Source organism: Pleurodeles waltl, chromosome 2_1 (assembly GCF_031143425.1).
Source record: "Pleurodeles waltl isolate 20211129_DDA chromosome 2_1, aPleWal1.hap1.20221129, whole genome shotgun sequence".
NCBI lineage: Eukaryota > Metazoa > Chordata > Amphibia > Caudata > Salamandridae > Pleurodeles > Pleurodeles waltl.
Window position 1 is genome coordinate 163,966,144 of NC_090438.1, and position 12,366 is coordinate 163,978,509.

A 12,366-nucleotide genomic window follows, 5' to 3' on the forward strand; every position below is an offset into this window, starting at 1 on the left:
ATAGAGGCGACTTGTTAATATTTAAAAAAATGTTTTTTTAACTGACATAAGGGTTTGACAAGCCAAATTATAATTTTTACATTGCTACAGCCAGACCCGACAGTAGGCCTGAAACCATTTTTGAACTGCCACAATAGTGGATGGCACAATAGGTGCTGCAATTCATTAGTGGCATTTAACTTCCAGGCCCTGGGTACACCTTGGACCATAAACTAGGCATTTTTAGAAAGGTTAAATATAACAGTTGGACCATGTTTAAAGGGGAGGCACTTTATCATTGATTAGCAGGGATAAAGTGCACACAGTTTCAAAGCCAGGAAAAATATAGGGTTCAGAGAAAATTTACAAAATCTGGGGTGCCCAAAGAGAAAAGGCAGATTTCAAACACAAAGTCTCTTCACCTTTTTTTGATTCTGACTCAAATGAGTCTTCTTCAATGCACCCGGTGAATGAAAGTATTTATCAGATTCTACTGCACATGTAAACTGTTCCAATTACACAGGTAAATAGGCCCTGTGATGTCAATGAAGGGATTTCACCAGACTCATAGCCAATCAACTGCTAAGTCCTTCTCTCGAATGCTTAATGCAAATTTCGTGGGAGTGAGATGCTGAAGGTCTTGATAGTACTGAGAACACTGATCAGATGCATATCCCATCTTGTGCACCAAGGAGATCTATTGGCCAGAGTTATCTTTAAAAGAACGCTCTGAGCGCGCTCTGAGACTGGAATAAATTAAAAAAGCCAAACCCAGGCTTATTTAACAAATGTCAGGTTACCTATTCGGGTATTATGGGATTGCAGGCTATTCAATTCTCTCTCCGCTCCCTGCTCAAAAATGTCTCAGGGTAACCCATCTGCAGATGTGAGTGATAATATAAGCGAAGGTCCACAAGGCTGCATGCATACAGGAGGATGCAGCATTTTATTAATGTTATGATTAGCCAATAATTTGGCATTCTTAGAAATGGAGAGGTAAAGCCATAATTTGAACTTCTCCCAGAGCAAGTCTACCATTGTAGTTTTTCTTGAGTAATCCTTCCCCACTTCCGTCAACAGTTTCTATATATAAAAAGGGCATGCATTACAGTTTATCCAAACTGGGCGTAGCCAATAAAGCAGCCAGCAATCAAGTTAGAGTTGTATGCAAATTGTTTGGTATTGTGAACATAAATGGGACTTGTTTTCCCTTCAACTCTTGTGCACTTGAGTCCAGCTACAACTGAAATATTACACAAAAGATTTAGTTGCAAAAATGAAAACAATTCACTCAATGCCCTAGGTTTTTCAACATACCAGTCAGTAGTACCTCTATGGGTCGTGGTCTAATGACCGTGTCAAAACATTATTGTACCTGGGTAGCAAGACAACAGATCACATGAATTACACTTGTTAAACTAAATAAACATTTTGCTTGTCAGTTACTAATTACATGTCCTTATTGGTCACCACATCTGAGCTAATACCAACATAGTTCTTCCACGTGGCATTACAGAAAAACATTTTATTTAACTGAGAAGAAACAATATTTTTTGTAACAGAGGTGTGACTTTTACCCACTCACCTTTTTTTGGTGGGTTCTCACTAGGTTGGTCTTGCGCATTTTCACTTATTAAATCTGCAACTAGAAGCTCAGCAGATTTGTAGTTTTCACCTGTTGTCTTAATCTTCTTTTCCATTAACATTGTTATGTTGCTCAGGCTGAAACCCATTTGCAAAGCATCTCGCACCATAGGGCTTTGAGTAATGGCGTCAGCTAAAAAAAAAAAAAAAAAACGTGAAGACGTCAAGCTTTCAGTTTTATCATATACATCTTATAACAGTAATTGTCAACACATGTTTGAATGATTCATGTTGAAGAATAATGTGGAAAAAGAAGGTTAAAAATAACATGAAATCCAAGAAAGTCGCAATGGGTTAGTAATACAGAATCAAGTTCGTGTTCGAATCTATTATCAAAGATTATAAGAAAATACTCAAACACAAGGGAAGGAAATAAGTAGCTGTACGTATATATTGCTATCTATCATACCCGTCACAGCCTAAAACTAAATCAAAACAATACAACGAATATCGTTCACAAAAGGTAGCTAAAGATGTACTCAATCTCATGACGTATTTAACTTATTAACAAAGCTTACAGAAATTATGCAAAAACAAAGATCAGAGGGAGAAAGAAAAAGTGAAGAAAAAGAAGCAGTGAAACTATGTAAACAAGAAGGTAAAAGAAGGTCATACATCACAAACAAGTTACACAACAAGAATAGGAGACGTATTATAGCCTTAGAACCCGACGTAGCAAGCTCTACTGGCTATTAAAGGCCCGCTCCCCGCGTTAAATGCCCGAGCCGAAGGTGAGGGCATTTAACAAGGGAGAGGGACTTTAATAGCCAGTAGAGCCCGCTAAGGCGGGTTCTAAGGCTATTAGAACATTCTGCCACTCAGGGCAGAATGTTCTATTAAAAAAGAAAAAAAAATTCACGGAGCCAGAGGGGATTAAAATCTGTGAGGCTGTTGCTGTGAACAAAGCGAACATTGGAATGTTGGCGCTGCGGGCTTTTACCGGCCAGTAAAAGCCTTCAGCTCTCCATTGTTTTCAATGGAGCCCCAAGCATTCCAATGTTCTAATAAAGATTATAATGTTATTACGTATGGCTTTTATAGAAAGCATCTCTTGGGGTTCTGTGACAGCATAGACAACGCGAGCTTTGCTCTTGCTGTCTATCTGATGTCACTCAGAACCTCTTGGTGAAAAACATCCCTGTAATTCACTCATTTACCTATAATTCTATATAGTAAACATCATCCCATAGTTTCCATACATCACAGTGCTGGCTGCGGTTTGCACAATTTTCGACCATCGGCCCGCTTATGAGAAACTGTTTTACTTTTCATTATTAGTTTATGTGGCAAGTCTGGTTAGGAGTTTACAGCGGTAATAGCTCTAACGTGAGCAACCGCGAGACCCGTTGCACTGAAATGCTTGTTTCATTTTTGTCATTTGGAGCAGTTCGTGCTTAAGCCTTCTCGGTCGCCCTCCCCCACCCCCAAACAAAAGCTATCCAGACCACATATGCACCCTATCCCACCTCATATTTTCCTAAAGGTACACAGGGTTTGTGGACTTCCCTTGAGGAAACAGAGAAAAGATCAAAAGTGTAATAATATTGTATTCATTTCTTTAATTTTTGGTGAAATGGGAATTGCATCCAGAAACATTTTGCTGCCCTCTTCCCAGCGTTAAGGAACTACGTAGAGTTGAAAAAAATATTTTTACCACAATTGTTGTCATTTTTTTTAAGTGGAGATTAGTATTTCCCATTATTATGGGCGAGCGCAAAGGGCTCCGTTCCATTCTGTAATCTCTCTTTGGACTTCGAACCACACCCATGTCACTTCAGTCCCTTTCATTGGTTTGTGGGCTTGCCTTTTAAAATCCGCTTGCTTTCATTTGTGAAAGGCATGCATACGTGATGCCTTTTTCGATGTTTAGCCCACCTACACAGCACCAGTAAACTACTAAAAACATACGAGGCTCATTGTTTTCAGCATTTCAGGTTTGTACCTACTCCCCGCTTGTGAAGGAAAAGAGGTGTGAAACCCATTGATGAACTTAGAAATGTATACATTTAAATAAATAAATAAATACATCATTCTGAATTCAGAAATGGGTCATTTGAGTAGATCACTTTGCCCCGATGGCAGATAATAGAGATGAAATACTGTTACGTTTGACACACTTCCAGTTGTAAGGATAGTGTTTGTTGGTAGTCTCGAAGCACACAATATCCAGAGCCATCAACAAAGCTCCAGCTTCTAATGATTTTTAATTGTGTTCTGACCGTGCACCAAGTAATACAATAGAATTCAATGAATGAAAAATGCATAAAGGAAAGCTATACAATTTGTATATGTAGATATGAATCGGAGTTTAGGAACACTGGTTATTTATAGTACACTATAGTACAGACATTGCCCATAATATCAGGTGACTTAGAGGGTATGGTGTAAAATGTGTTCTATCTTGGACACCAACGTACACACAGAAGCCAAAAACGGTGAGAAATGCAATAGATGAAACATATATTCCACTATTCCATGCTGCCACACTTCTCCTGCTTAAAATGGTACCCCACTTAAGTGGGTGGACGTATCACCTACAACACACCCCAAAATGCAAAAGTGAAGACACTAAGACTTTTCAATATAATTTTAATCTTCCTGGGTGTGTGAGTGGCTGGAGCATTTAGAACAAGTGTCAGATGGCACCCAGGGAAACACACAAATCCCTGTACAGGCTGGTGTGACATACATGTATAACTCTAGTTTTGTTAACTCAGAATGCTCCGCAAACATCAAACTTCGACCAAAATCACAGTTGTTTCTCAGATTGCAGAGAGGTAAAGTCCCGAATCTACGGGGAGAGAAAAGTCCTAACATCCATAGTTGGCACAGTTCTCTCAAAAAAAAAAAAAAAAAATCAACAAGAACTGGTCAAACTTACACCATGTGAAGTAAATGAAGTACCAATGTGGCATTTGCTTGATGACAGTTTTATGCCTGTTCCTATGATGTATATTAGGCCTGCCTACACAAGGGGGATACTGTTTTTATCTGGAGACGTGGGAATTCAGGGTGGTAAGGTAATGGCTAAAAAAAAATGAGATTTCTGTCACCTTAATATGGTAGAAATTGTCTCTTTTGACCCAAACGTTGATGTCTACATGACATTTTCTTTAAGAAACCATCCTGAAACTCGTGCAAGCCACATCACCCCCGACTCCTAGTTTTCAAACATTTGGTAAGGTTCCCTGGGTGCTGTCTGAGTAAAAAAGTGACAAACGGAACGAGGTTCAGGGGTTGTATGCCCCAGGGATTGGTGTGCAAAAGAGAATTGGTATGGGACGTTGGCCCTCCTTGGCACTGGGGGTCCAGCTCCGGGCACCATATGGTCTTCACGCCTCCGAACAGGGGCAGATCTGGGGGGAGGAGAGGGTGGGTTTGCCCATCCCTGATGGCTCAAATTTCAAAACTAAGCCCAAAGGTTTTCAAAGCTCCTTGCACCTACCATGGGGATGCTTGGACTATTATAGCTCTGTACCCCATTGGGGGCAGAAAGACTGTTTCGGCTCCATGGACTGCGGCCCAAACCAGTAATGATCAGCCCTCGTCCCATTCCTTAAAAAACACAAATCCTGGGACTGACTTACACATTCTAAAACTACCTCTTTGACCCGTGGCGCAGTGCACACCTAATTAGTAAAAAAGAAAATCTGACAGTGACTAGTGAAAGACAAAGTGGCAAACTGACACAACCAAAGACCGACTCTCTTGATGACGAAGATAGGGGAGGAGTGGAATGCTTGTACAATCTATATGTTGCACACAGTTAGTGTGCCCGCTGACTTTTTTGCCCCTCCCCCCCCCATGCAAATGAAGGCACATACCCTTGTGGTTATCTTCCCACCACAAGATGTGCGCCGGCATGATCCATATGTTGTGGAAGAAGTCACACTATCATCTATGGTCTTATAAAACCCAAATAGCCCAAGGGCACAAGGCGCAGGAACAAATGATCATTGCACTCATGTTACACTTTCTGTAAAACAGACTATAAGTGTACATTTTCATTCCTTGGGGAGGACAGATTGGGGATAAATCTCCCCATCTGCCACTTGGGGGACAGAAAAGGCTGCTGGAGCTTTAGAGTTCTTCATTATGTGGGTTAGAAAACACAATGTGACTGGGTTCTGAGATAATCTTTTTGATCCCAAAGTAAGGACAGACTCATTTTCTTTCACTTACTAAGCATGCTAGGACTGTTTCTGGTCAGTTATACCACTTCATTAACTTGACCACTATCTTGAGCTCAGTTATCATGATCTCGCTTGCAAGACCCGGCTGTGTTTAATATAGGGCTTGGAGCCCGCCTGTCGCTCACCATTTGTTGGTTGGTGTGGCACTCTTCTTTACAACCTCATAATTTGTCAGGACACACATGGCATCACTTCCGTTTCTCTGTGTGGAGCAGGGAACAAGCACTAATTGGTGCAACTTAATTAGTGCCCATCCGCTGCCCTTGAAGTGATCGAGGTACTAAGTGTTGTTATTACATTTGAGTGCCCCGAAAACAGAAGGCTTGTGACTAGCAAAAACATGCCTAGCAGGAACAAAATTGCAAAGTTTTAATTTGTAAAGCTAACTTATCTTTTCTCAGTTTCTGCTCATGTTTACTTTTGCTCATGGGCACTGTTGTCGAAAGATGACAATAAACTTGTTTGAAATATGCGTGACCTACTGCATTGCAATTGATTGTTTCACTCCTGCAATCCGATAAAAAGTTTATTGTTTACCCAGCGGTTTTTGGTGCAATCAATCTCAAAGTACATAGTTCCATTTGGATCCAGAAGGTGGAGCCTCTACTCTTAAGAAAGACAAGGTAGAGTGAAAAACATCAACAAAATGGTGTACTGGCCGATGTAAGAAGGGGTTACCACCTTCTAAAGGAAGGCTGCACAAGCCCAAGCAACCAGTTTGTCCAAGTAGAATCTGGTGTATGGAGGATTACCTATAAGAGCTTGAAGCTCTCTGACCCTCCTGGCCAATGTAATGGGCACTAAGAAGAAAGTCTTAAGAGTCAGAAGTCTTAGTAGACAGGTTTGAATGGGGAGCCCAGGAGAAACATTAGGGCCAAATTAAGGTCCCATTGGGGCATGATGAAAGGGGTAAGAGGGAACAAGTGTTGCAAACCTTTAAGAAAAGGTGTCACACCGGTGATTTAACCAGTAAGGGCTGATAAGGCAACTGCAAGAAAGCAAGTCTGGCTGAAAGATAACCTTTAACAGTGCCCAAGGACTTGCAGGGCAAATGACAGCACAAACAGTAACACCTCTAATAAGGGGTCAGAAAGTGGATCAATATGGCTGGAGGAGCACCAACCCAAATATTTTGTCCCAGCAGCAGCCCTACGCAGTTTTTGTTCAGGACCGTCTGGCCACCAATATCACGTCACAGATCTCAGGAAAAAGATCAAGGGTTTCAACTGTAGCTGCTTAATCTTTATGCATAAAGATGCGTGTGCACAGATTCAGGACCCTACCCTGCTGTTGTGACAGGGGATACTTCCAAAGGGGCAGCTTGATCAGAGGATAGATGCTAAGGAATTTGGGATACCAAACTCTCCTTGCCTAACCCACAGCAACTAAGGTGACCACGTCAGTTCTGATATTTTTGAAAACGTGGGCCAGGAGCAGTGTTGGTGGAAAGACGTACATAATTCCCCAATTCCAATTTAACCGGGACACACCTTGAAGCGAGAGCCACCTTTGAAATTTGAGCACAGAGAAGTGCTGACATTATGCATTCTCTGTGGTAGCGAAAAGATCAAGCCAAGGTTCTCCCCATTCTCAGAAGACCATGCTCCACCTCTGGAAATAGATGCCATTCATTATTGGAAGGCATTGATGGGTGAGCTTGTCTGGCTGACCAGGAAGATGTCCTGCCGCAAGAGAGAAGTTCAGAGGGCCTCCTCTGACATGATCCAAGACCCCACTACACCCTGTTTGTTGCAATGCACATGGCGGTGGGGTTGTATGAACACCTGAACCAATCTTCCTTTTCTGGATGGGAGGAAGGCTTTCAAAGTTAAACGAATCAGCCTCAGATCTAGGAGGTTGATGTGGTGCTGGGATTCCACCTGAGACCAGAGTCCTCTGATCTCCACCTCTCCCAGATGGCTGCCCCAATCCAGAAGTGATGCATCAGCACCACTGTCAGTTCTGGGTGGGGTGGGGAAGGGAGAGGGGTCTGCCACTGATCCAATGATGGCTTGTCAACCACCACTGCATATACTTAGCAGTCTCCTTAGAAATCTGGATCAGGTTAGAGAGATTCTCCAGTTGCTCAGCCTACTGGAACTTTAGGTCCCATTGCAGAGCCGGGGATGTAGGAAGCCAGCAGACCCAGTGCTCAGAATCAGTCCCACTGAAATCTAGGACAGAGGTTGAACCATCATAGCGCAAATGTCCTGGATTCTCTGATTTGGAGAGATGGTGCGGAACTGCACCATGCCAAGAATAACTTTGATGAAAGGGAAAATCAGAGAAGGAGTGAAATGTTGTTTCAGCATGCTGATAGTGAACCTCAGCGGGTGCAGGAGGTCTGCCGTAGTCTGGAGGTGGGAGATAAATGGTTTGGGAAAACCCATCTTCAGCTGCCAGTCGTCATGGTAGGGTAAGACTGGGACTCCAAACCTCCAAAGTTTGGCTGCAACTACTGGCATCACTTTCATAAACACCTGGGGCTGGAGAGGGGGATGGCTGGAGGTCGGGGGGGGAGGGGGGGAAGAGACTGTTAAGGCTGAAAGTGAGCACAGCGAACCAAAATTCTTGTGCTCTACTCTGAACCACAGGCATTGCTGTGAGATTGCAGGACAGGGACATGACCATAAGCGTCCTGCAAGTCCAACAGTACCATCCAGTCTCCAAGGTCAGAGTAAGCAGAAGCTGAGCCGAGGTGAGCCTCTTGAATTTCTTTTTTTTTTTTTTTCAGAAAGGTACCAGAACAGCTGAATAACCAAATCATGTCCTATTTCTGGTGTGGCTCTCTATTGATAGCTCCTGTGGCCAACAGGGATTTCACTTCCTGATGGATAAAGTAGAGATGGTTCTCCACCAGCCACTCTAGGGATGCTTGCATGGGTGGAGGGATTTCCACGAATGAAAAGGCATACCCCTCAGTATAATTTGGAGTACTCTCTTGTCAGACGTGATTTTGTTCCATTGGGGTAGGTGAAGTCTGATCTTGCTGCCAACAAGATGGTCGTGCTGAGTGGTAGGCTTATTAAAGTGGCTTGGAGGATGCAGCAGCAAGAAGGGCAAGGGAATGGATAGTGTGCTGGATCTGGACTTGAGTCCTTTGTGGGATCTGCAACCCCAGCCACGAAAAGGCTGGGAAGCTTACTGGACTTGGGGGTAAGGCTTGTACTGAAGACACCCATAGCAGCCTCAGCCATGACCATGGAAGGGACAAAAGGATTGTAACTGTGATCGGGAAGCCAGAGAGAGGTTCAGGGACCTGGAGATGTCCAGCTTCCATAAAAACACTCGAGCACCTACTCAGCTCTGTCCGTAAATAGGCAGGAGTCATTGAAAGGCATGTCAATGAATAATGATTAGACATCCCCTGAAAACCCACAACCAGGTGTGGCAGCTAAGAGCAACCGTAGAGGCCATGACCTTGCATGGCAAACTTAGCTGTGTCCTGACTGTCAGCCAATAACTGTCTCAGGATCTCTTCAGGGAGCAGAGACGACATCTGTACAACCGAGTTCCATAGAGCATGGCAATATTAGGCCAGGAGATACACAGATTACACCGACTGCAAGGCCAAACTGGTTGAAGAGAAAACTATCTTCCCAAAAGTATCCAGCCTCTTCGATTCCCTATCTGGTGGGGGTTGAAGGAAATGCTCTTGGGCTGACCTTAGCTGTTGAGGCCTTCGCTTATGCTCTCAGGGGAGGAACGCTGGAAGAGGAAGGCTGGGTCCCATTGGGCGGGACTAATGAGATGAGTGCTCATGAAGTGCATAGGAGTCCCTGTGCAAGATTTAGACCAGATCCCCAAAAGAAGGCTGTGAGGGCCTCATTGAAGGGGAGCAATGGCTCAAATGCCAGTGTCTACTGGCAACACAGTTCCTCATACTTGCTTTCTTACTGGTTGGGGTCCTCCTCCAATAGCCCTTAGCCTTCTTCTACCCCTCCCACACACTTCAGTTACGAAGGGTCTGTCCAAGGGTGGAAAGTCCAGGTGACGGAGTGGCACTGTCTCAGAGTCGGAAATTAGAATAGGCTTATCGTCCAACGGCACCAGTGATGTCGAGGATTGCATCAGGAGGACTGAGGCTAGGGTGGGTGGAGGCACCCATGTCGGCAACAGAGCGGAGCCAGACAGCCCAGGTGGCACTGGGAGCAAACCCGCCAGCGTTAACCCAGAAGGGGCACCTCTCCGTTCAGTGGGCCCCAAAAGCATGCCAGAGGGAGTTGGTGGCCCAAAGATGGCATGCATGACATTGACGTAGTCTTTCAGCTGTGCATGGGTTTCCTCTGGTTCTGGGGAAAGAGAAGTGCAGAGTGGAGCCAGCTGTGGCTCCACAGGTGGAGTGCAGGAGCGGGGCAGGACTGGCTCTGTTTGGCCAGAGATAGGGAAAAGCGTGAAGCATTCTTCTGCAGTGTTGTCAGATTGCCTTAGGGTGACTTGCACTTGGAGTTGTGGCCTGACCCCAAGCACCAGGGACAGAGCAAGTGGGGATCACATGCAAACATTTGTCTGTGACATTCCCCACAAGTTTTGTTTAATAACATCTTTTTATTATAAGAAACACTATAATAAAACAATGACTGTGATTAGTATGTTACACCTTCATGACATTGCCAGATATTTGTTCTATTTCCAACTCCATCTCCACAACGCAACCTACCTCCCAATACCCAACTTACAGGGTCAAAAGCTAGTTTCAGTCCATGGGCGTCTCCTGCGTGACCCAGTCCCCACAAGGTTTTAAACCTGTATGTTTAAGGGAACATATCCCTAGCGCATTGGGAGCAATTGCTCAAAAAGGGTGAAAAAAGTGGTCTAAAAGTAACGAGGTAGCGCTCCAGATCCACTCTGTTGGCGCTGAAAGAAAGAAATTCATGTCGGTGCTCCAGGGTGGCACCTATATAGGCATTGTGCATGTCACTGTTGATGTGGACACTGCCTATGAGGAGCTCATTGACGTCACTTACTATTAAAGTTATTGAGGCCATTGATAGGGGCTTGTAGGTAAAGAAGGCTTGCACTTCTTCAACCCTCAGCTTTTATGTCAAAAGTATGGCAGGTGAAGAGCAGATTGCGGACATTAGCACAACACTGTTGTCCCTTGTTGAGAACTATACAATGAGTGACATTCTTAATTACACTGGAAAAGTAATCCTCAATGTCTTGGCTAACAATGAATAAGTTCATGACAAGAGCTTCTTGTGTGTCAGTGTAAAAAGTTGGTCAATGACTAGTCTTATTGACAGGCTTGCCATTGATAAAAATATTTCTGACTAGCCCATTATCAGTGAGTAAGAGGACCTTATTGCAGAAGTTGTCAGTGAGCAAGTTATTAAGGTCTTCGTCGACAAAGGCAAAAACTGCAGTTGTTCTTGCTCTGTAAATGAAACTCATGTTTCTCCAAAATGAACAAGGCACTTACCTTCTTTAATGCTTTATCTGGTAGAGACTTTATCTAGCCGCAGGTTCCTTACTAGATCAGGAAATTTTTGAGCAGCCCCCTTTTGTGCAGGTAGGTGGCGTCACTCAGGTCTGCATGGCCATCTGTGCCAAAAGAGACATGCGTTGTGCCTATACAGGCACCACTCCAGAGCGCTGACCTCAGTTTATGACTATTTGGCCGTGCTATACGCAGCACAGAGCCATACTGAAGTGGAATGGCCAGCGTGCCAAAATGAGGTCCTGATGTGAAGTGTACAGTTTGCAGAAAGGGAAGGACGGGGCGGTTGGTAAGGAATCTGTGGCTAGATGGAGTCTTTATAGATAAAGTATTACTGAAGGTAGGCACCTTGTACATATGAAGGACTTCTACCTGAAGATTCCTTACATTAGAATAGATACCAAAGCAATATTTCCCCAGGAAGGAAGATCTGCAAATCTGTTAGACGAAAAAAGTACTGGAGGAACGAACAGGGGAAATACCTATCCCGTCTGACCTGAATGTTCAGGGAGAAATGCTTGGCAAATGTGTGCAGCAATGCCCATGTAGCTGCCTAACTGATGCACAGGACTCCGAATCCTTGAGCTAGAGCAGTAATCGCTGCTTCAAATCTGGTGGAATTAATTTTCAAACTTTCAGGGGGTTGTTTCTTGGCCATTGCATACAAGATTTTTATACAGAGGATAATCCACCTGGAGATGGTCCTTTTGTGGAAAGTCTTTCCTTTTTTTGCACAATTCAATAAAGAGTTTATCATCCATCAGGAAGTCTTTGGTACAATAGATGTGGAACGGCAATGCTCTTCTTCCTTGTAAAAATTGGGATGAGGGGTGGGGGAGAAAGTAGGCAGTGTAATATTTTGTCCAAAATGAAAATCTATGACATGGATCCAGGCCGTGGGAGTCTTTTTTCCTCCTTGGTAGAAGGAGGGTGGGGGACAAAGTAGGCAGTGTAATATTCTGTCCGACATGAAAAGGTGTGACCACCTTAGGTAAGAAGGAGGCATTGGTCATAAGGGCCAGCCTATTCAAGAAAAAAGCGGTGTACTGAGTTTAACAGAAAGTGCCAGCAATTTGCTAACCCTCCTGGCAGATGCTATAGCCACAAGGG

The 12,366-nt window shown here is 43.9% G+C and overlaps 1 protein-coding gene across 5 annotated transcripts in view; it reads right to left on the reverse strand.

Annotated features, from left to right (window-relative positions):
* XIAP (X-linked inhibitor of apoptosis) overlaps window positions 1-12,366 on the reverse strand; it is a 362,764-nt gene that overhangs the window by 43,411 nt on the left and 306,987 nt on the right. For all 5 annotated transcript variants that reach the window (XM_069211916.1, XM_069211908.1, XM_069211900.1 and 2 more), the window contains one exon: window positions 1,565-1,756. In XM_069211916.1, coding sequence (XP_069068017.1) covers window positions 1,565-1,756 — 192 coding nt within the window. The remainder of the gene's footprint in view (window positions 1-1,564; window positions 1,757-12,366) is intronic.